This window comes from Falco biarmicus, chromosome 16 (genome assembly GCF_023638135.1).
Source record: "Falco biarmicus isolate bFalBia1 chromosome 16, bFalBia1.pri, whole genome shotgun sequence".
Lineage (NCBI taxonomy): Eukaryota > Metazoa > Chordata > Aves > Falconiformes > Falconidae > Falco > Falco biarmicus.
This window is the reverse complement of record NC_079303.1, coordinates 961,158-985,958: the sequence shown is the minus strand read 5'-3', so window position 1 is coordinate 985,958 and position 24,801 is coordinate 961,158. Positions and strand designations below refer to the sequence as shown.

Genomic DNA, 24,801 nt, shown 5'->3' with positions numbered 1-24,801 from the left:
CTGTAGATGCACGCACTACATGAAACTTCAGTTCTACTTGCCTGTAGCTCTCTGCAGTGGCTGTTGGACACCCCTGTGCACAGCAAACTAGACATTTCTGGGGTGTTTTTCTGATTCCCTTACCTCCCTGATATTTTTTTTTTTCCCCTTCTAAAACATTTTAAGTTTTAAGGTGAGGTCCCTGCCGGGAGGGAAATACGAGTGGTTCTTTCTAGTTGACTTGTCTCTTCATTTCTTCAGAGTTCCGTCTTGCAGGAACACGGCTAGTGAGCAATTGCTGTCGTCTCATACCTGCAATGCCTTCCCTACTTTTTGGTGCAAACTTGCATGATGACTTAACTAGCGATTCAAAACTGCTTATCTGTCAGCACCAGTTCAGTTTTAAGGCATGTCATGACCTCTTTTCTTCAGGAGTAGACATGCAATTAGAAGTACTGCCAGGTCGTGTCTCCCAAGGGAGATGATGATTGTGGATTTCTGTTTCTTACCACTACTTTGATAGATGCTACTTAACTATCTTGCAGTACAGACATCAGTGGCTCTTAAGGCTAGGAGTATTCACTTATCTTTCCTGACTGCCTTAGTTTTATTAATTGGCTTAGCAATTGTCTTCCAGTTGCTGAAGAATGCTTCTTGCTGCTCCCATGTGCAGAACGGCTGACACTGTAGGAAATGCTCTAAAGCAAGCTGAGTTGTCACTTCTGGCTTGTGAGTGCACTTCGGTGGGGCCCTTTGTTACTTTCAGTCCAGCTACCAATTTAATCAGTGCTGCACTTCAAATATTAGCTGCTGCTCAATGCCATCCGGGTATGGAAAGGGGGTGCAGGAGGCACTAGGGTACGGATTGGGCTCTGTGGAGGGAGGGAGTAGCCGTAGCTGTGCAGGCAGCCCTTGAGTGATGGCTGCTCGGCCCCTGTGGATCACCTGCAAGAGTGAGCAGCTGTAAACCAGGAGGGCTTAGCTCATGTCCTTGCAAAAAGCATGTCCTAGGGTCCGACTTTGCTTAGCCTTAGCACCCACACGAACTCGTGAGGAGTCAGACAGGGCTGTCAGCCCCGTGTGCCCAGCCTGCGCCCAGCAGGCAGATATGCTGCCCTGGGGAGCTGGGTTTAAGAAGTAGCTTTGAGTGCCAAACCTTTGTACAGGCAAAGCACCGCTCCTGCCAGCGGGTGAGGAAACCTGGCTGGTAGGTAGGGCTGAGCAGCTCCCGTGACATGTAGACCAGCCGTTCTGCAAGCAGAGCAGTGAGGGGAGAGCAGGTGTCAGCAGCGTTTGGGCCAAGCTGGATAGCCTCTGGCTAGGAGGGGAAGGAACTGGTGAGGAAATCAGTGCTGTTGGACAACTTGTTGCTCTGTATTCCTTTTGGTAGTCCTGGTTGGGACCTGACTGCTGTTCGTTTGCATTTCCTGGGCAGTTCCACCATGCGCTGGCTGCTCCTGCATCCTCCAGGTGCATGTGCTGCTCCGGGATGGCTCAGATGCTCTCTGGACCAGAGTGCCCCTCCAGGGGTTTGACTGCCGTGGAGCTACTGGGCTTGCCTCCAGTCCCGTGTCACTTACCTACCCACTGCCATATTGTCACCCAGACCCTCTGTCCCTTAGCTTCTCTTGTCTAATTAGGGGGGAGAACTGAGAGGCAGTAAGAGCCCCTCGGTCTGTACTTTTCATCCCAGCACCGTCCCCGGTGTGAGATGAGCTGCGTCTTAGATGCTGGGTGCGTTAGACCTGTGTGCAAAGCTCGATACATGAGCCTTCCAGCTTTCTGGCAAGATTATGGGCACCTCTGCTCCTGGAGTTTGCATCCCTTGCCTGTTCATACACATGCTCCTCGGGCTCTCCTGATATACATGGAACTGGAAGGTGGAATATATTTAGAGGTGGGTGCACGAGGGCGAGTATATTTTCTGCAGACTTCTACATATTGCATCTGTGGAGCAGGGGGACTTTGGATGAAGAAAATTGAAAAGTGATGATTTAGTGGAATTTAAAGCTTAATTATTTCAAAATTGAAAGAATGATACATTGTTCCTTGTGACATATAATTATATGGGGTGGCCTGTGTGCCTTCTTCTCTCTATCATAAATCACCGTAATAGATATGTGCTGTATTCAGGGAGCACACAGTATCGTGTTTTTTTTCTGGGGAGTATTGGAAGAGTCTGAGTCTTGGACGCAGCTCAGCTAAATAGTTTCAAATGACAAATCTGTCCCAGTTTTGCCATTGTGTGCTGAACAGTTCTGTATTGCTTCTCAGTGATACTGTGTCTGCATGCCTTCAGTCTTTCCTGTACACAGATCTCTTAAAAAAATAAAAATAGAGCTTTCTGAGCTTTACCAAGCTGCAGTATTGACAGAAGAGGTTCCAGAACTGCTCAGACAAATGAAGTGTTGGGTCTTCAGCACCAGCTGGTATTAGTTCCAGAGGAACTGGCATATGAAGTCACTAAGCTATGATCTGTTGTGTTTAACACATCACTTTAAAAAGAAAAAAAAAAAGAAAAAAAAAAAAAAAGAATTAGAATTACCAGAGGACCATCGCTGCAGCAGGACCATGTCAGTGGGAAGAGTTCTCCATGTGGTGCTGGTCTCCAAAAAGGACTCCAAGAAGAACCTGGGAAATGATAAACCCAAAGGAGTCAACCAGCACGTGGAAAGGAGAAATCTGATTGAGGTAGTACATTTGGATTTCCAGAACACTTCTGTCAAGTCCCTCTGCAGAAGTCCTAAGAAACAAAGCTGTTGTGAAATAAACAGAGATCTTATAATTGATTAATGACTGTCTGAAAGAGATAAAGCAAAGGCTGGGAATAAAAGGTCAGTTTACAGGAGGAAGGGGAGATACCTGTGCATCTCCCCTCTAGTCTGTGCTGCTCTGCACGCCCACATGCGAGATGGAAAAGGGAACAAAGAGTGAGGCAACAGTTAGATGATAGTACTGCATATTCAGGATAATAAAACGAAAGCTGACAGCGAAGGGTTTCACAATACTGGCTAATTTGCTGATAAAATGGCCAGCACAATTTGGTCAGTAAATGGGAAGTAATGTTTATGGGGAAACAGTGTATTCCAGTCCAGCTGTTACAGGCTGGAAAAGGGTTTTCTGGGATTTAATGTGATAGCATGGAAGTACTGCAGTGGGTAAAAAAGCAAATCAAACATTAGGAATTACTAAGAAAGGAATAAATAAAGTTGCAGTCATAAAGTCAGTCTAAGCTCATGTTGTGCCCATCTGTAGATTAGTATGTGCAGTCTTCCTTCTACCATCTCAAAAAAAAAATGTCGTCAATAGATGCGGGAAATAACAGCAAGGTGATCAAAGTCAGGGAGTGGTTTCTATACAAGGAAAGATCAAAACTGTCTGCAGTTCCTTCTGACTGGTGGAAAGCCACGAGCACAGATAATAGAAGTATCCAAAATTATATGTAAGATGTGATTAGGAATGTTTGCCTTTTCCCACAAGGAAGAATTAACGGACATCAGAATTTTAAAACAAGTATTTTTTCATGCAGGGTAAAATTCAGCTGCGGAACTGATTGCTTTAGGACATAGTTCGTGCCAGAAGCTTAGATATGTTCAGCAACTGCTTGATGGGTGTAAGGTCTGTAAGTTAAGCTACAGACTGCCAGGCTCCAGGGTGGTGTGACAGGAGGATTCCCTCTGTGATACAAAGAATATTTAAAAAGACATTATTTATTACAGATCAGAGACAAGAAGAGAAAATAAGGTAGGAGAGAATTAATAAGGCCAAATACCTGCTCAAATGTTAAAGCAATAGTTTTAAAATTAAAATCCAGCAATCTTTAGAAGGCTAAGTAATACTGTATTACATAATTGGAGGGCAATTATGCTTTACATTTAATAGGCAATTTTATTGAATGTTTGGGTAACTTGCTGCAGTGGCATGAAGATTATATTTCCTAGTGTCCTCTAAACTAAAAGAAAGAGTATGTATGTGTATGGAATATCACCTTGCTAATCCACCAGTTTTTGAGCTGTTTTTCTACTCCTGGCTTGCAGTAGCCTGAACTGATACATCCGACTGAACACTGTATCTAGGTGTTCTTGCACAGGATGGATTTCGTCTTTACTTTGTGGTTTGCACTAGCTTTTCTTTTCTTTCTTGGATGACTGACAAACAGAATTTGACCTTCGCAGCCCTAAATGGTTTGTCTTTTAAATTGATATCACTTGAGTTATTCTGAACAAGCATTCCCTCATGCTGAAAAAGATAAGTGGTAAATTTGTCTGTCTCTTGATGAGAGACTTCAGGACCGTGCCAGCCCGTATGCCAGCAGAGCCAAGGTTTAAACTTCAGAGCATATTGCATGAGTTATTTTTGATCCCTTATTAATAGCTGCTATAGAAGGAGCTCTATGCTTATGGCCAAATATTGTCTTATAGCTATTTCAAGTATTGGCTTGTCTTCAGTTTACAACTCAGTCAGTCCACAAAATCCATTCTTTTCCATTTTATTTTAGGTGCTGTTAATCTTTAAGAAAATTATTCAATGTTGCAGAAAGTGAACAAAGAACAAAGAATCGATTGTAGTCATTGGGAGGGAATCCATGTGCTGACATTATGCCCAGCTTCCTGCAAATTGTGCTAGTGACTTAAAAATTCAAGCCCTGTCCAAGACAAAACTGCTGCACTAGGGAAAATAAGACATTTTAATGTAATTTGATTCCAGGGTTATCTTTTAAAATGCAGCATTATGCTGAGGAAATTCTCAGAGTCTTGGAGATTTGGGGATACCTGTTGTTGACAAAGCTACCAGCTTTTTTTTTTTTTTTTTTTTATTTCTTGCTATGGCCTGGTCTCAGTTAACTCTTAACCACTCACCCCTTCTCCGGTCAATCTAAGCTGCTTTCCTAATCCTTTGGCTTCTTTGAGCAGTGGTTTGATAGTTCTCCTTCTGCTGTATGATGCTGAAAGCTGCATTTCTTCCCCTACCATTTGGCTTTTTGTTGTTTGCTCTTTCTCGGACCTGTCCGAGAAGGACCAGCGTGTGCTGTCTCAGTGGCGAGGGCAGTTGTACAGCTACAGCTGCCTGCCTGGAAGAGATCACAGAAGACCCGGTCCGGTTCCCTGCACTAAGGCACAACCAGGTTTATCAGAGGTTTTTCCAGAAGACAGCTAACTAATCTTTTCCTAAGTATCTTCACAGAGAGCTCATCTGCACCTCCCCTGGAAGCCTGCTGCAGCGCCTGGCAAGCTGCGCGGTTAGGAAGCATTTCCCTGTGTTTGACCCAATTCCACTTTCTTCCAAATGAAACTGAATTCTTTGTTTTCCTCTGGTTGCAATTGCTTTCGCTTCCATAACAGCCTTCCCACTACTGGAAGACTGTTCTCAAACTTGTTTTTCTTTTCACCTAGATACAGTAAGACTGCCTTCATTTAACTTTTCCAACTAGTTGATGTCTTCTAAACTTGTAGTGAGCCTTGTTGTTCTGCTCTGGGGTTCTTAAGGAGTATGTTGCTTTCAAATTGAATGTGAGACTTAAGTGGTGATCTCTCCAGCCCAAGAATAATTATCTTCAGGGCCTTACTAAAAGCAGTTGTCTGCAGTGTATTCCAGAATGAGTTTTGCTTTCTTCTTCAGCAGCACCCCACTGAGTCATTCAGCCAAGCCTTAATTACCCAGTGGGGATGGAGATGAGGGAATAGTAAAGCAAAATTAAAAGTAATGGTATAAATCATTAATGCTATAGCAACATACTTAGTAAATGTTCCTTTGAAGGATTGAGACCCTAAGCAAGCAGCGTGCTCCCTGCAGCGTGGGAGCTGCCGGAGCCAGCGTGCTGCGCTCATCGCGGGGCCGGGATCCGGCGGGAGCAGCGCTGCCATCGCATGCAGCGGTGCAGTGGTTGGGCTGCGCTCAGCCCAGCCTGGCCCGGGTGCCTGTTGCTTCGGAGGCTGTGTCCTTTTTGTCCTTGTTTTGCCTTTAGCTGTCTCCCACTGAAGTGCAGGATTTTTCCCATTTTGCTTTGTTGTAAGAACACTTTGAGTCTGGGTTCTGCTCCCTGGAGCTCTCCACCGTCTCCACTTTGGTCTCGTCTTGCACCGGTAAAACACAATCAGTGTTTCTATGTTTCTGTTGAACAGGAGGAACTGAGCTCGGCCTTGTTAGTCTGTGCTGATGGGACTTTCAGACAAGTGTTTACACAGGCTCAAGGTTTTGCCGGTTGTGCTGAACCCTGCGCTCCCTGACGGAGGCTGGGTCCCTGTTGGCACAGCTGCCATGGGTCGAGGCTACAGCAGAGCAAGCGGCCTGTTTTCCCCAGACCCTTTACAGCTTGTTCTCTTCTTATCTTTCTGAATTCTTCTTTGGCCGTTTTTCCCCCCAAAGCACTGTTTATTTCTGTGGTGCCCTACCAATAGTATAAATCCCATTTGTGATGCCACAGAAATCCTTAAGAAATGCTTTTGGAAAACAGTGAAAGTTGTTTGGGTTTGGTGTGTCCCGTCCCCCCCCATCTTTTTAAGTTAAATTTTTTTCTAGTTCATGCCTACCACATCTCTTTTCGGTTGTGGGGACTAGAATTTCTTATGATACTGAAAATCTAGTGCACTGTTAAGTAGGGGCCTAATGATATTTTCTCTTTTGTTTTGTTCCGTTCCAAATAATTTCTAGAATTTGCTTTGATTTCTGAGCTTGGAGCTGATATTTTCCTACAGCTATTTGTTATAATCCTAAGAGCTTTTTCCTGAATGGCAGTAATGAGCTCAGAGCCTTTCATTTCATTATATGATGTTAGGTGTATTTTTTGCCTGTGATTCACTCTACAGTTATCTGCATTGAATTTCCTCTGCCATTTTATCACCAGTTGCTCAGTATTGGAAGATTTTTCTCCACATTTGTCCTTTTCTTTACCCTCTTGACTAGTTTCATCAGCAAACGCTACCACCTTACTAATAACGTCCTCTTCCAGATCCTGTAGATTCGGTGCCACAGACCTCAGGAAAGATTTCTGCAGAGATCTCCAGAAAGAAAATCTGTCATGTATTCCAGTCTCCTCGTCATGGAAATGCACGTCTAATCATGCAAGGACCTTCCCTCTTACCAGTGTCTTTAGGAGCCTTGGTGAGGGGCCCAGTGGGAAGCCTTTAGGAAATCTCTGTGGGTTGTATCACCTGGGTCTCCCTTGCCTTTGTGTTTATTTACTATTCGAAGGACTCCAATGGCTTTCTGTCATATGACTTCCCTCTGTAAAAGCCTTGGTGGCTCTTTGGCAAAATACCACGATTTCCCATGCATCCGCTATTTTGTATGATACCATCCGTTAATGTAAGCACCTTGGTTCTTTTTGGCTTTGATAAGGTCTCTCCCTTTCTCTATTCCAGGAGTTTCCTCACTTGCCAGTGGCTCCTCCTTTCCATCTTCTCAGCCATGCAGTGAGACACTTGCTGCTTGTCCGTTTGGTCCTACCGATAGCCATGGCGTGATTTGCAGGAGCGACACCCTAGCAGTCCTACTGTCCAACTTCCTAACACAAGCCATTTTGTTTCTAGAGCCTCTGCTGGCTGGCTGTCCTGCCTCCAGCAGGCAAGTCACCACGCCGTCCATGGTTATCGTCACCCGTCTGTCTATGCCTGATCATGAAATCACTTGCTCATGGCCTAGCTCTTGCCTTCAGGCTGGCAACCCAGCCGTCAACCAGGGGTGAGTCCATGGTCCTGGGGACATGCAGTCATGTCCTGGTGAGACAGACCCATCTGTAGGATTGCTCTCCCAGCCATCAGCTCACTGCTTCCTCCTGCGAGCTCTTCCTCTTCCTTTGCAGCTGGCACAGAGATGGGGCGGCACTGTGATACCTCCGAAAAGCCCTCCTGCACGATGCTCTTGGCTTCCCTCTTCAGCAGAAATGGGGTAATCCACTCAGAAGTGAGACTGTTTCGTGGCTCTGGCAGCTGGGCTTTGTCAACAAACCCTGCCCTCTCCTAAATTTCTCTTGTTCTTAATCCAGGTTATGGTCCTTTGTTTCTGAGGATTGTCTGTGCCACCCACCTGCAAGGCAGACTAATGCACAGGTGAGACAGTGCAATAAACATGGAGATCACCATCCGCTAGCTGGACTTCCACCGGGTTTTGTTTTACTTTAAGGGTGACTAATTGCTGTAGTTCACCTGTAAGCCTAGCCAGTCTGCCTGGCTGCTGCTTCTGTAAATGGTAGTTAGAGAGGTGAAGAGCTTGCTCTCCCCCGCCACTCCTCCCCTTGCTGTGTGTGTTCATTGCTCTATCCATTTCTGGCTACGTCCTTTTTTCGGCATCTGCTAGCCGGGGCTGTGTGACACTTCAAAAGCCCTGACAGAGCACTCAATCAGGAGTTCACACTGGGCTGCCAGTATCTAAACCATGCAGGGCATGTGCGTGGCATTGGAGCAAGTAACTGGGTTTACGTTACTCTTAGGAAAACATGAAGGTTTGTATCAGGTCTGTATTTCTTTGATCACAGGGACCACAGTTCTTGATTAGGCTCAAAATGTCGTTAATGTCACTGGGGAAAGTTGACACCATAGTTGTGTCCATCTCTCAAACTAGCAAGATATCTGCTGTCATGCTTTGACAAGAGTTCAGTGTGTGGCAGCATCTGTAACACGCTTACAGTGCTCAGTTACTCTATGAAAGCATCTGTGCAGGGGTCTAGCAAAGAACTGTCATTCGAGCATCACTTGGCCCTCTTCAGTGACCTTATTCTACAGGTTCTTTTCTTTAATAGCTCACTTGTTCTCAGCACCATATTTGCCGCCACCTCTCTTTTTCCATGGGTACCACCAGCACAGTCCCTGAGACCCTGGTTTGGATTGCTGATGAGGGCGATAGGCTCAGAAGCCATCAGTGAGTAATTTTGTTACTGGTGGCCATGCTGAGATTTGCTTTAGCTTGTTTCCCACAGGATTAAAAACCCCACAAAACTCAAAAATACTTTCCTATGGATTGAGCAGCCCTAATAGAGTCACTTGATTATTTTTTTCTTAATTTTTTTTCCCCTGTGAATAAAGGCAAGTTCAAATGAACTCTGCCTGAAGGTGTAGTTGACATTTGAGAACTCTTGTGAATTGGATTCTCAAACATATATTGAGCACACATCTTTTTCCAGTATTGGGAGTTCTTGAAAAGTTTGTTGCCAAAGAGATGTGTAGACTCTGTCATAGGACAGTAAACTCCTATATTGTCCTTTACCTTCCACTCTAAACATGCCAGCTATAGTCCAGACCTTAAATTGCTGTGTTTAGATAGGGGTCTTTTTGCTGTGTTTTAAGAAAATATATAGCTTAATTTCTGCTGCAATATCAAATTATATCAAGGTTTCAACGTATTTGAAAGAAAACATTTCCTTAAAGCTGCACCTTGTTAAGTGATGTTGCAAATCCAAATGATTGCATGGAAACAGAAATGCTTGCAAGATCCCAGCTATGGTCCTGTCAGGAAGAAGTGTGGAATCACTTTCTTTTTAAAAAGATTTCTTTATCCAACACCCTATTCATCTGTTTCGTTGTTTGTTACACTTCAAAGAAAACTGTGTGCTGTTGACATGGTGCCTTTTCCTGCTGGGAATGATGACACTTCATGGCAGCTGAGCCATGGTGGATACCAGTCTCTTGTTCAGGTAGCGGGCAGGAAGAATGGCAAAACTCAGAAAAACAACTTCTTTACTTGAACGCGAAGGCTCGGAGTTGCACAGGACTGGAAAATGACTGAGCAAGCTGCTACGTGTCTGTCTAGTGATGAGCTTTGCTGAGCCCCCAGGAGTGCACAGGATGGGTACTTGGAGAGTATTTAGCCACCTGAATCAATCACTGCAAAGAAGAAAATCTTCCCAGTTCCCAGGCAATGAGAATGAATAAGTAGAATTAGTGCGAGTGTGTTTTACTTTGTATAAACTAACACGTTTGGTTTTTTTTTCCTGGCCACAAAGGTGAGATTCAGATCTTGAAACAAAACCTGATGTGGCTGTAAGACAATGATGTGCGCTGAAACCAAGGGCCTAATATTCTGCTTATGAATAAACTGTTTATGTATCCACCAAAAGAGTCTCCTCTTTCTTTTCCTTTGCAGTCGGGTTGAGGTGTTTCTGCATATAGCCACATCATCTTCGCCCTTACTTAGTGCTAATTGGGCACGTCTTGGTGTTTGCAGGAGTTCATGGTTCTTCCCCTACGTGAGCTTTGGTGTCTATAAGGAAGAGATGGTTTCTGTGAAAGCAATACTACTGGCCCTGGAGTGACTTTGTTGCTTTCTCTGTTGAAAAAACAGCTTTTCCCTGGGCTATATGCGGTGTGAGCTGTCTGTCTTGACATAAGCAAGATGTCCAAGTGAATACTTGTGTGGCAGCCCAAGACTGTCTCAGTCCTGCCCTTCCTGCTGCTCTTGTCATATGCTTTTCATACCAGTGTAAGTGCTTGTCTGGTCCCACTGTCAGCCAGTTTAGCTCCTGGATCTGTTTAGTGGGGTATCAAATGAGTATCAGTGCCCCTTGTTAGGGGAGAGGGTCTGCTGGCCTGGCATGAGACTGGGGGGGATGGAGGCAGCCCTGGCTCCAGCCGGCAGCGCCTGCTGCAAGCTCCTTCCATCAGGGAGACTACAGAAAGCCTGAAGCGAGCGGCCAGTGGAGATTTGCTGTCTGCCTTTGAGGTCTATCGTTGGGTAACACAAATCTCACCTTTAGTTTGCCAAGCTGGAGCTAAAATCACTTGCAGCGGTGTTCCCGTTAGGAGAAGACCTGGAGAGAGTCTTCCCATAAAGGATCGTTTGCTGGAGCACGGCGTGGCCCTGCCATGCCTTCCTACCCCAGCTTGCCCTACTAGCAGGTGTGGTGTGAGTGGCGTAACATGGCCAAGCAGGCTGAAAAGTGATTTTTTTAATTTTTACCCCCCATTATTGACGAAGTTAGTCTTCATTTGGCATTGGCCTTACTCTGCAACCTATAGTGCCTGTTCAAAACAGCGGGGCGAGTGTCAGCCCTGGGCTGCAGGAGGCCACCTTAGTTTGGCTGAAGCTGATCTAAGGTTGCATCTTGGAACTTTAGAATATGTTTATGTAATATAGCTGATGGCAGCAACCACATATATATTTTGCTTGCATTGTAAAAATGCCTGTAGGAACTGTGTTAAATAGGTACAATATTACCACTGATGTGGCACCTGTAGAGCTGAAGAATGAGGGGATTAGCAGAAAGTTTCTCTGCTAAGCAAACCTGCAGCAGCTAAATTTACATTTTCCACACAGGAGTGAAATGCTTGTGAGCTTTCTAATTATGAAATGTAGACTTATTTCAGGCAGGAACTAAAATCTGAGTAATTTAAGGGCAGGGGTTTATATACTGTCTTGATCCAGTGCCAGGGAGCAGTGGCTGGGTGGGAGAGTAATTAAATACTTAGTGGTCAGAATGACTAAACTGGTGAGACTTGAAAAGCTAATGCTGATCTACGCCATTAGAAAACTGGCAGTCCCTGCTCTTTAGTGACAGAAAGACTTTATTTTTAGTGTTGGCAGTTGATCAAGTACTGGACTTATTTCAAGCTCTTCTCAGATGGTACAAAGTATTAGCCTCCAACTGCTGTTGAAATAATGGGTATTAAAAATCATGTTGCAATTAAGGGGATGAAGATGATGAAAAGGAAGGGAGTAAAATGATAATCTACATTGGATTTTAAAGTCAGTCCTGCATGGCCTGTCTCTGCTTTAGAGCTCCGTGTTCTGGTTTGTGAATGCAAATGCCAAACCAGTCCATCAACTGCAGAGGAAAAGCAGAGTGGAAGTGGGGAGTCGCTGTACCGGGTCCTGGTTGAACGGGAGGTGAATTGAGCGTAGGTTGCTGGACACATGGCGGCACAGATAATGTGAGGCTGGAGGGGCTGGCATGAGGGGTTGATCCCTGTGGCTCTTTGCATAGTGGAGTACTTGTATCTGTGGTCCTTGCTGATCTTCCTAGGTTTGCCAAAATGCTGTATGATTAGAAACGTTAAATGAGGGGCAAAAAGGTGGCAGTCCTGCGTGCCTATGCCTGTCGTCATAGCAGAAGTAAAAGCAGGGCAATTTGAGCTTTCTTTCCATTTTCCTCCCTTTTCAGGAACACAGTGTGTGTGTCCAACTGACCACCTCTTTCCTTCCAGCAGTGGCTCCTGTTCATCTCAAAGAAGCAGTCGGAAGCTTTGGCGTGCTGAGGGCTACCTTGGTGAAAGCAGATCATGTACCAACCACGGCGAAGTGAAGCGTGGTGCCTCAGTGTTCGCTGGCCATACCATTGCTGCACAGCTAAAGCAGAAGTCCTGATAATTACAAAGAATTTCACAGACATTTAGCTAAGACGTCTATAGTCTAGCGCAGCAGATATTTACATCTACCTCCTTGTAAATAAGTTGATGTCACCGGTGCATATATGAAGGTATAAGTAGTTTCAAAATGTGGCTTCTATTCAGAGCAACTCACCTGACATTTTGTGCTGCTATTCATCCTGAAAATGCTACATCCGTGAAATAATTATGCCTTTGTATGAATTCCTCTCTTCCCTTGTGCTCTACTGGGTTTTTTGTTGTGCTAATCATTGTGAGAGATTTGTTGCTGGTTTTTTTTGATGACTGGCATGGATACTGCGGAGTACTTATAGTTGTTGTAGGGTTTCTTCCAATGGAAAAACATGACATAAGCCATACCTCTCTTCCTGCTTACATGAGAAGGTATGACTCAAGTGCTGTTAAAAAATGAAGCAACATAGTTAATCAATTAGGCTAGAAAAGGAATAATACTCTTTTTATCTCATTTCCCTCCCTTTCCCCCAGCTCTCTTTAAAGAATTTACCTCTTCCTGCTAGTTCTAATAAATTGATTGTTTCAGAATTAGATTTGCACAAGGAATTTAAAGCACAAAGATGTTAAAACTGGGTTTGTGGTACCCAGTGCGTGTCCGTGCAGGGTGTTCTAGCCGTAAGGGTGCCCTGAGGCCAGGGCTGAGGAGGGAAGGTGCAAAAGCCCCATGCTTTTGCAGGAGCAACAGTAAGAGCAGTTTGTTGTTCCCAGACTCGCTGGTGAGTGTGATCTGTGCTGCCAGAGATACGGGATCACTTGGACGTGGAATTTTTGGTAGTGCTGGTTCTGACAAATGCCTCCTTAAGAGCAGAGCTGTGATCATGAGACACGATGGCAAGGTCATACCTTCCAGTGCTGACAATCGCTAGTGGTGACAGTTGCAAGGCTATTTTGGGAGTGCTTTTCTCTTTGTTTTCTGTGAACTCCTTTCTCTGTGTTCCCAGATTTAACCCTGATGCTGTTCAGCTGTCATCAGGCTTGCCTTCGTTTGTGGAGCACTGGCTGTTTGCAGTATATGTTGACATCATTTATTTACTCTTTATTTTGCATTCAGTGGAAGATTGACTCCCTTCATCTCCCGGCTAACTTTGTTCCGTATATTTTAGACTTATGATAGGAGAACAGTAGAGAAGTAAGTCTTGTCATTTAATCCCTTTGACTGTGACCTGTGTGTTGTGATAGTATGACTTAACTGGCCTGCTAATTCTGCCAGCCCCCAATGTATTAACAGTTAATGTTGCTGCTGGTATCAGTATTATCCTCTGGTCTGTAACTCTTTAACCAATTCTAAAACTCCTCCAAGTGCCTTAGTTACCCTAATCATGTAGCATAAGGCTGTGGTAAAGAAAACCATCTCAAGCCTCAGATCAAGGAGTGACCTGGTAAATCTTGGCTCTTAGAGGTTTATCATGTGACCGCTGGTGAGTTACTGAGGGTGGGATCTATCTCACCTTGTTGTAAGTGGGTTTATGCTGGGCTGCAGGCAGTGAGAAAGGACAGGTACTGTGAGGGTAATACATCCCACCCAGCTGAGACAGGCAACACCCTCTGGGTACATCTGTTTCTTTACACTTTGAAAATGTCGATGAAACGAACCTTGTGCAAGGCAAGGTGTGGGAACAAATGGCTGGGGCAGGAGAGACCCTGGCAACCTGGAGTTAAACCTACTTAAGAAGTTGTGAGGTTCTCGTGTTGAATTCAAGACTGCATTTCCAGGCACTCAGAAAACATTCTGCTTTTAGTTTCATGCTTTTTATGGCCTGTGTTCACTGCAGTAACTCTTTGGCTCTTCATTTAGCCCGAAGAAAACCTTTTAATCGGTTTGAGTGTGATGTGGGTCTGTCTGATCTTGTCAAACATGGTCCCACTGGTAGCGTTAGGAAGGGGCGTGCTTGGTTTGTATGAACAAAAGCCGCTTTAATCACCCATATCTAATGCAGAATCTTTTGTAGCTAACGGGTGTTGCAGCCTCTGCCACCCAATTGAGTCTAGGTCAGGTTTCCAGCATGAGAACATCATTTGGGAGGAGAAAGCTAGAGGCTTGGGCAAATAAAGCATCTGAGTGATGGAGGTGAGTCAGTTCTGGATCAGAGTGGCAGCAGACACATGACACAAATTGTGTATACTAGTCCTTCCCCACAAATATAAAGATCCCTGGATTTATGAAGAATAAATATGCATATCTGTGTTTGTATATAAGTACATACGTGCACATGTGTACATACTGTACACACACACCTCCACAGCCTTGAAAGCTGGTGTGAGTTCACTGCAAATCCTACCTTGAGCAGGAGGCATTAATTAGAAGTGTCCTGAGGTCCTCTCCAACTGCAGTAGTACAGTAGGATATATGTTGTTGTTCTTTACCTGCTTGACACTGTTGTGTTGTTGAGAGCTGGGTACTCTTAAAATGGTCCCTGCTCCGAGGATCTTGTCATCTAAAATATGAACTGTTTAACCATATGGAAGAATGGAGTGGCTTTCTGAGCAAACTGGCATATGGAGAAGGGTCCTGAAGATCAGTGCAAGAATGCTATGCCATGAATGTGGGGTTGTACGGAAGAACCTCAGAGGTCTCTGTTAGTAGTTTAACTTAAGAGCTACAGGGACTGGGATTAGTGATGGAACAGAGGGAGGCAAACCATGTTAGGGGAGGGCTGTATGTGTGAGCTGTGACGATGGTATCTGCACTTGATTTCTGGATTTCAGGAGAATCTGATAAAAGAATTAATAATGGGGGTTTCATGAGTGATCTGATTTAACAGCAACATTTTGCACAGGCCAAGAGGTACCATACTCCTGGAAGGCTTAGGAGATGAATACTGGAGTACTTAGAAGAAATGAAGCATGGTCTCTGCTGGCCTGGTGCCTCTAATACTCAATTAAAAAAGCTGGCATGTGTCTGACTAGCTAGTTTACATATTGTATTTACGTGTGACAAGTGGAGCTGCCAATTATGATTTCTATGTGGGAACCATGAGGATTGCTACTCAAGAATCTGACATGGTAGGATTATGAGATTTTCACTCTTCTGCACCGAGAAGTCACCAGGATAGAGTTCTGTCACAAGGCCGATGTATTCATAGTAGAAACATGTAACGCAGAAGCCAAGCGTTAGCCCTTTCTTCTTTTCCCTTCTTGCATCTTTCCTCCACCTTGAGAAAATGCATAGGTTCTCTCTCCCAAATCCTGACCAACCAAGGAGGGAGCACCAGGGAATTAAATATAGCCAAAATTAAACCCAAAGCATTTATTATAGGTTTCTTGGCTGAGTTTAATTCCAAGCTCTTGTAAGCACACTGCTGCTATTTTATTTCGTGATCATATGACACTGGGTGATGTGACATACTGTTTGTAAACTAAATATTTACTTAAGGGGGCTGCACTCAGAAATGCAGTACGCTCTCAGCCAAGCTCAACCTTGTTACATGCACTGCTGTGAGCAGCGCTGCCACGTTGTGCAGGGAGGCAGCAGCTGAAGTGCCTGTGCTGCTGAGGAGCTCTTGCCGAAACACTGATGGGAACTGTTCTGCCTGCAAACAGTTGCACTGAATGTGCATGTGTTTATGTTAAACTACTGCAATACTGGGTAAGTTGTGGAGAAAACAGTTGCCTTAATGTGGGTGCCTGTGACAGCACTGCTGATGTGCAGGCATTGCCATGGCTTCTGTGTTCTGGGTTTGTAACCATTGCCCTTTCTCCATGTGGAGATGGAAAGGTATCTTTTTTCCTCACTTAGCTGATCCCAAGCCATTTCTTAGGAATTTGTCAGGTGGTGCAGTTGTTCTCCTTGCTACTATCCTATATGTATTTATTATATAGTGGGAATGTAACACCAGTCATAGGCTGGGGTTTTGCGAAATGTGATGCACCCCCTAGAAAGTGAGCAGTGTTGTACTGTTTACAGCTTGTTGGAGCTTGATTCTTGGTCCTCTGAACCCTTCAGTCTTAGCCCATCTGACTCCTTTTACTCCCAGATCATCCTATGTCCATCCTGTGGGGGATGCCCAGGAGATATGCAAAGCAAAAACCTTGGCAGGCAGTTGGAGCTGTTGCGTTGCTGATACTCACCAGAAGTGCAGTGATGCTTGTGTGTTCTGAAGGCTCTGAGGAAGGAGCAAACACTAACAATATATTATAATAATGAGGCTTCATTCAAGATAAAGATCAGATTTTGTCTGGTTGTTGAGCAAGCTTTGCCAGATGAGCAGAGTTGTTCTGTAACATTTCCTGGTGTCCCCCGTTTCATTATTGTAATGTAAACTTCATGCTTGAAAGAAGAATGCCTTGGCAATAGCTACTGGCAAAAAAAAAAAAAAAAAAAAAATTAATGCAGTGAGTGTCCCTGGCTGTAAAGGGCTACACCTGTTATCTAAGAGGGGGAAGCTAATATGCCGTATCTGCAAATTTTAGAAACTGAGCACTTCCTCCCTATGGAAAAACTGCTAAATGCTGGTCCCCTGCCAGGAGCTGAAGGAACACCATGAGCCGTGGATGGAGAGTTGCCCAGTGATGCCTGGGATTTAAATTGTATGAGCCAACTTTCTTTGAGCGGTTAGTGGGTAATTCTGGGCACTGCATGCAGTTTGCATCAAAGACTGCTAAAACTGCAATACATTAGTGCTGTTCCAGAAGCACTTGAAGCTAACCAACTGCCAAGAAAAATAGAAGGATGACAAGAGATTAGCCCGCTGAAGATCTCTGATTAGAGGGAAAGGTGGTCACAGCCTACTCCCACCCTATCTCATCGCCTTCAAGGTTGTATGGTATCTTTCACAAAGAAGAAAAAGGAGGAATGAATACAGAGACAAAAATGCTGTGCTCTGTAGTTAACCTTGATTTTGTCCTCTCCTACATGCGTAACCAAGCAGCTGAGGGTTAGCAGTGCTGAAAATTGAAAGAATTGAGCCTGTCTGTGTATGCGTTTTTCTTTATGCAAATCTCTAAGGGCGATTTAGGAGACGGAGTGTTTCCTCACACTAAATAACTACCCACCGAAAAGGCAATGTTAATTTTCAACCAACTTTTTTTTTTTTTCTTACTTTCTTTCCTCCCTCTGGGGGTTGGAGGGGCAGGTGTCTGCTTTGTAATATTGCTGTCCAATGTAGTTACTCTTACAACGTTCCCAAGGAATGCTGTATCAAATAAAAGAGAAGAACTTCGCATAGCAATAGATCCTCTCGGGTTTCTAAACTTATCCACTCTCTTAAATTTAAGGTTAGAGGATTAATAGTACTTAATGGAGGACACATCTACCCCGTTTACTTCCTCTTTGTCCTCTTCTCCTTCCTCCAGTAACCTCAGGTAACCCATTTTGCTTAGCCAGGAGATGAACTTTACCCTCCGAATCTCAGGGAATGTGTTTCTTATGTGGTGTTTTGCAGCGCTCAGCTTTGGCAGATACACACAATAAAACACGCAGCAGAGATTTTCTGCAGGGGTATTACCAGTCAGGGCTCTCAAAAATTTTAGGTGTGCAAGTGTGTGCCCTGAATGCTTCTGAACAGTGGGAATTTCTGTTCTTTGTAGCTCTGTAAAATGATGTCATGTATGTAACTACTAATATCATTAATGTGTGCGCAAGTGTGAATTCTGTGATAACATGCAAGTCTTACTCAGTTGATACTTAATATATTGCAGCCCCTAAAAGCTACCATTTAATCTGTTACAATTTTTATATGTGTTTTCTAAAGTTCTTAAATTTAGAAGTTCTTTAGAAATTAACATTTTTACTCATTATCCTAGTTGCTGGCCTCATAATTATTGCTCTAAGGTGTGTTAAATACGTCATAGCATGTTAAGATACAAGCAGTGTATTCTTTTAGGGTGTCTTGACTAAAAAAAGATACGAATAATCCTATGCCTGATAGTTTCTTACATGTGGCAATGATGAGATTTTCAGAGCTGAGCAGGGGTTATCCAGTACCTCTGTTTGTCAAATGCCATTTCCTGAAACTCCTTCTCCACCTCACTTTTTAAAATCTTGGCCAATATGATTAGTATTATATAATATGATGAAAAATGCAAAAAACCCTTGCATTTTGACATTTGAGGCAGGCAAGAAGCCATACCTTCTAGTGTTAATGCAGCCTCAAGTAATTAAAATAACCCTGTTCATGTTACCCAGCTCTGCTAATTTCTGTTCTTTTGTGTCACTAACTAATACTCAAATAAATATTTGCCGAACAGCGTCACATTGCTTGATCACATAACTTGAACAGCAGTTTTTATGATACACAGGTGGTGAAGGGTGGAGTGAGGGTGATTTTTCTTAAAGAACACAATGCTGCTCCAGTAAGGGCTTAGTACACCTTTGCGACTGACTTTATCTTCATGGCAAATGCAAACAGCAGGATGAAATGTGTTACGGTTCCCTTGGGGAAGTGAGCGAATGCCTGCTGTTGTCAGCACCCATGTAGCTTTGTCACTTTGTCATCGTTTTATCTCTTCAGAAGCCAGGCGAGTCGAATTACTGGAGACTTCTGTGTAGGAACAGGTGGGCTTTGATCCCATTATCCCTTCTGTTTCTAGCATGCATTCCATAGGAACTACGCGAGACAGGGACCAGCGGAACAACAAGGCCAATAACAGGCAGAAATTTAGAAGGGGGGCGGGTGGTGTCTTTCATGCATTTAAACAGATACTTGATTTTAGAAATTTTAGAGTCCAGTGTATCCAGTGGCTTGAGCAAGAACTGGTCTTTTCTCTTGGCCAGTTCCCAGTATGTGCAGATGTAGTGGGTGTATTTGGGTGGTTTAAATGATAAACAGTGTAAATACAGTTCTCCATCAGATATGTACAAAGCTCACAATATAGAGCCGTTCTTCAGTCTAAATTTAGATTTACACTCAAACTGCAGGTAATACTTAAACAAATACATCAGAGCAGTAAGTATGTACAGGCATGAAACATCCACCTTGCTGCTTTGTCAGAGCCATGCTGATAAAATTCTTCTTTGAATGCTTTAGTCAGCCAGAAATGATTCTGCTCAAAAGAAACCACGACATGGGTGAACTTCTCTTGGCTATTCTTGGAGCAATACACTTTTAGATGAAGTCAGTTTTATTTAAAAAGTGATATGTAATGGTTGTGTTCCCAGGTAAATGTAAATAACTCATCATTAAGATTGTAAGTAATTTATTTGAGTTGTGGGGGCAGAAAACTTGAAGTGTATTGCCGTAAATATGGGTGGCAATAAAATAGACATTAGCTCCTGAGTTTTGTGGCTTCAGACTTGAATTCAGTGTGATACTCTTCAGTCCCCAAGTTTTTGGGAGTTTTTGGGGATTGTTGGTTGGTTTTTCTTTCAGTCCTATTGCCTGAAATAATCCAAGGGAAGTTCCCCAGAGCTGGGTGTACAGGACGGAGCTGTTTCGTGCCTGAGGGTAGGAGAGTGTTGATGTGCTGAGCAGGGTGATGGAGCCAACCCGGGGCAGTCTCATCCATTTCTGGGTTTGGAGCAGTCCCTGAAGTAAACTATTGCTAGAATTATGCTTGTGCTTTTCTGGCAAAGGTTAAGGTAAACCAGTCTAAAAGAAGGGCAGGAAACATGCTAAAACTGCAGCGTGGGCTCAGTCAGGACTTGGGTGCTTGAGTCTGCTCCTGGGGCGACCTTTCCTAGTGCCATAGGCGTACCCTGTGTCCTCTTGTGTTTGCCAAGTAACTCTGCTAGGAGTTAGTTTTCTGGAGGAGGGTTCCTTAGAGATTTAGAGGCTAGTCTTTTGCATGACTGCTTGTCAGTGAAGCAAATGTAGGATTGCGGGGTGAAAGCCTAGTTTAGGGTTTGCAGTTGCAGGAGAAATAGCAAGAGCTGGATATCCTGGTGTAGGACATGTCTCTCCTTTGAAATAAGCTATGCAGCATAGATGAGCGTGTTAGATACTATAGGATTGTCTCTCTTTAGTGGGGGTGTTGGGTAGAGAAAATTTCCTTGTTTTCATTACTTGCCAGGATAGGAACGGATAGTCAGTGTCGCTTGTTTTAGAGGAACGATCATCTGGAAGTCATCTGACTGCCGTAACTGATAGATGTGCCCACATCAAGCTATGCAGAACGATTGAGTGCTGAGATTTTGGAGGAATTTCAACCAAGCTGATTCCCCCTCTAGTAATGAGGAACTCTGTTTCTCCCTGTAGCTGGACACGCAGTAAAAGACAGTCCTTTCACCTCCTGGTCATGCTTGGTGCCTCTCAGCTGAGGCACATGCATTTGGACGTATGTATTAAATTGCCAGCTCATCCTTAAATAGCAGCCTCCAGTGAACTGTAAATGCAATGCAGAACGTGCTGTAGCCAGGAATGTGAGGAAGGAGGAATTCCACCCAACAGAACTGCTGAGACTTGAAAATCTAGCTAGGTTTTCTTCTGGCAACTTCAAAGCTAGCAGGTCTCTGTAAATGCAGGCTCTAGAATTAATACAGCAGCTAATAAAGGGTTGTCATACTCTTCAATAGCTCACAGGGTCTGTGGAGCTAACAGGGAAAGTTGTGCTTGGTTATACTCAGGAAAATTAATAGATACTGCTGAATAAAGAAGTTATTAACATCTCTAAAATTCTACCCTTGGTATGGTCACATCTTCTGTAAAGGGCAACATCCAGTACACAGACGGTCTGCTTTAGTCAGGCTTCTTGAGCTCGTGTTTTCCCTGCTCATCCCTACCACTATCATTATCTCATTTCATTCATTGTTATGATGTTATTTCATTGACATTTTGAGGGAGCAACATAATCTAAATAAATACATAGCTTGTCTGGCTTAGAGGAATTTGATGCCATACCTAAAACTAATACAGCTATATCATTTTACCGTGCGTCCTCGCTCCAGGGAGAAAAGTGTGGGAGAGAGGAAGGAAACAGATCAATTGGTGAGAAGTAAAGTTTGAATAAATTTAGAGGTTGTCCACCTGGGGACTCTGAATTACAATTAATTTTTGAAAGTTCTGAAATTATTTTAGTTCATAAATTCATGCTACCTTAAATTTTAAGGTGTGCTAGCTCACAGAGTAGGAAATTCAGCCCAGGAATTACCTGCTAACAATATACTGCAAATGGAGGTTGTACACTTGATGTAACACCGATACTTGCTTGATTTTTTCCTTCTTTTTCTCTTCAATCCTTCCCTCCCCTGGATGTAACCCCTCCTCTTCTCCCTCAGGCCTGTATAGATGAGAACCTGGACATGGTGAAGTTCCTTGTAGAGAATGGAGCCAATGTGAACCAGCAAGATAACGAGGGCTGGACCCCTCTTCACGCGGTGGCATCGTGTGGCTATCTGAACATAGCAGAGTGAGTGAGTTTCAGGCTGTTCTGGGTATTTATAACACTTTCGATGTCTTCCTCTTCAGAGCAGGAACCCAGGCGATTGGTGCTGAGACTTACACAACATCTTGAGAAGCAATGCTGAAAATAGATGCATTTCTCCTGTTACTGAATTCTTAATTTGTGAGGATTAAGGTGGAGCCTGCAACTGGTTGCCTTTTGCTGATCCTATTACAGTGACTTATGATTCATTAGATACTTGGCTAAAATGCCGAGCAAAAGGGAAACCCGACAGCCGCCGGGCAGGCACACCAACACAGAGACGTGTAACGAAGCATGGCACTGCCGTCTTTGCTGTGCACTTCCGACAGCAGGGAGCCCCTGTAGAATTTTAAGTGTTACCTAAGAGCGATTTGGGATTTTATTCCTCCAACCAAAAAGAATTCTGTCTCTGTACAAAATGTGTGTTAGTGCAGTTACATCCATATAGCCGTTCTGGTGTAAACCCCAAACAGGAGATGTATGGCCTACGGTGGAACAGTTCAGAGGGGGACTGCACCAGCGCTCACCCTTGTGCTGAGGCTTTGCAAAGCAACTGCCTTTTCTCGCTGTGGACAGCCCTGTGTCAGCAGTACTGCAGCTGTGTGGAGGCTTGAGCGAGAGAAATGCAATGGTCTGGGCTCCACAGTCACCAGCAGCATTGTTTCTTTTTCCTCAAATTCAGATCTTCTGTTTCTGTTTCTTGCATACTGTCTGACAAAAGATAATTAGGCAGAAGTAACTGCTTGTTACTTAACCCACTTACAACTGGAGCATTTTCTTACATTTTTTTGTTTTGTTTACCACACAAGATACTGGGCTCAGTTTGGGCACAACCAGATGAAATTCTGTGGCCTGCCATAAAGAGGTTAGGTAGTCTAGTGACTACAAACATAAAATACATATGAAAGAAAAGACAGTGAATATAGCAGAGTTCTGTCCAGTAGATGTTCAAAGCAAAGCAGCAACCTGCTATAAGTGACTCGCAACAAAGACTTGACTCTTCTTGGCACAGTTTCTGATTCCAGGGTTTGAAATAACATTCTGCACCTGATCTGAGCGTTCATTATGTTCACAAAGGACTAACAGTCTGTCCCAGAGAAGATACTGATACCAGACTACTTGTGCACCGACAGATTGCTCTGAGAGTTTGAGAGTTGCTCAGATATAGGACCTGGAGTGCCAGAATAACTGGAACCAAACAATAGGCAAACATAAATGGTAATTTCCCAACTGAAATAATTTTTCTGAGAACAAGGCTGTGTTATAGGTTAGAAGAATAATGGGAAAAAATAGTATTTCTCCAGATAGTCCTCTACAATATCTTCTAACAAAATCTAAAAAATTTCTGTGGCTTATTTATTTCTGCATATTGTACTCCTCCTGGAACAATTCTGAACTCTTTGGACAATCCTTTATTGGTTTGGGTTTCTTTCTTCCCAAATACTAGTTCTTCATATGAAAGATATTATTATTCTTTACTAGTCATACCATGCTTATGTATTCAGTCCACCACAGCTACCAAAAAGTAACCAAAATTTGAATACTGATAACTGTTTCTCAAAGCCGTTGAAAATAAACTTTAAAACTAAGCAGCCTCACCCTCCTAGATCTCTAAAAGAATTCTACTGGTTACATGATGTACCAGCCAAAGAAGACATCGGTTGTTCTTGAATTAATTTTTGGTATTGTTGTAAAAATAAGAATTAAAAAACTGATGATAGCTTGGCTTATCCTTTTTTTAATTATTATTATTTCATTTTTTTAAAAAAAGTATAATCAATTAGATCAGTGCAAGAACTAGGGGTATTTGCATAAGTACAGAGAGACAAAAGCTATGAGCCAGTGACCAGGGACCTTGCATTTTACAATGAACTTTTTTAGTCTAGCAATTTGGTAAGAATAAGGTACTTATTTGGAATTGCCAAATGAGTAATGATTTTGAATGAGAAAGCCAAATATTTAATTCTGCTACTTGATTTACTGTATAAGTTGCACTGAAGCCTGCATGCAAGGTCTAACATGTTGGTATGGGTCTCGTTCCCGTAGGTACTTAATTAGTCATGGAGCCAATGTGGCTGCTGTGAACAGTGAGGGTGAAGTCCCATCTGACATCGCGGAGGAAGCAGCCATGAAGGACCTGCTCCTGGAACAAGTAAAGAAACAAGGTAAATCAGTAGTGGGGTTGAGTATGTGAGACTTAGACCACTCAGACTCTCTGTAAGAAAATTCCGTGGGCTTACTGTGTATGGGTGAAGAGATCCGAAATCTGGCCGAGGAAGCAGCAGACAAGTATTCCACCAGCCCAGGCTGCTCCCAGCCCCGTCCAGCCTGGCCTTGAACTTCCAGGGATGGGGCACCCACAGCTGCTCTGGGCAGCCTGTGCCAGCGCCTCGCCACCCTCAGTGAAAAATTTATTTATAATATCTAATCTAAATGTACCCTCTTCAAACTGAAAGCCGTTCCTCCTTGTCCTGTCAACATGTCCTTGTAAAAGTCTCTCTCCAGCTTTCTTGTCAGCCTCTTTAGCTACTGGAAGGCTGCTACAAAGTCTCCTCGGAGCCTTTTCCAGGCTGAACAATCCCAACTCTCTCAGCTTGTCTTCATAGGAGAAGTGCTCCAGCCCCCTGATCATCGTCATGGCCTCCTCTGGACTCGCTCCAACAGGTCCATGTCCTTCTTCTGTTGAGGGCCTCAGAGGTGGATGCCATACTGCAGGTGGGGTCTCACAAGAATGGAGCAGAGGGCAAGAATCCCCTCCCTCAACCTGCTGGCCATGCTTCTTGTAATGCAGCCCAGGATATGGTTGGCTTTCTGGACTGCAAGCGCACAGTCAGGTCACATTGAGCTTCTCATGCACCAGCACCCCCGAGTCCTTCTCTGCAGGGCTGCTCTCAGCCCATTAATCCATTCCCTGCCCAACCTGTATTAGTACTTAGGATTGCCCCCACCCATGCGCAGGACATTGCACTTGGCCTTGTTGAACTCCATGAGGTTTGCACAAGCCAACCTCTCAGGCCTGTCAGGGTTGCTCTGGATGGCATCCCTCCCCTCCAGCGTGTTGATAGCACCACACAGCTTGGTGTTGTCAGCAGACTTGCTGAGAGTGCTCTCAATCCTGCTGTCCATGTGGCCGACAAAGCTGTTAAACAGTGCCGGTCCCAATACCAGCCCCTGAGGAACCATTTATCACTGGTCT

The 24,801-nt window shown here is 43.9% G+C and overlaps 1 protein-coding gene across 5 annotated transcripts in view; it reads left to right on the top strand.

Moving 5' to 3' along the window:
• The window catches only part of PPP1R12B (protein phosphatase 1 regulatory subunit 12B), a 128,462-nt gene that overhangs the window by 15,401 nt on the left and 88,260 nt on the right, over positions 1 to 24,801 (top strand). For all 5 annotated transcript variants that reach the window (XM_056361297.1, XM_056361298.1, XM_056361296.1 and 2 more), the window contains exons 2-3: positions 21,460 to 21,590; positions 23,652 to 23,770. In XM_056361297.1, the coding sequence (XP_056217272.1) occupies positions 21,484 to 21,590; positions 23,652 to 23,770 (226 nt within the window). In that variant the 5' untranslated portion in view covers positions 21,460 to 21,483. The remainder of the gene's footprint in view (positions 1 to 21,459; positions 21,591 to 23,651; positions 23,771 to 24,801) is intronic.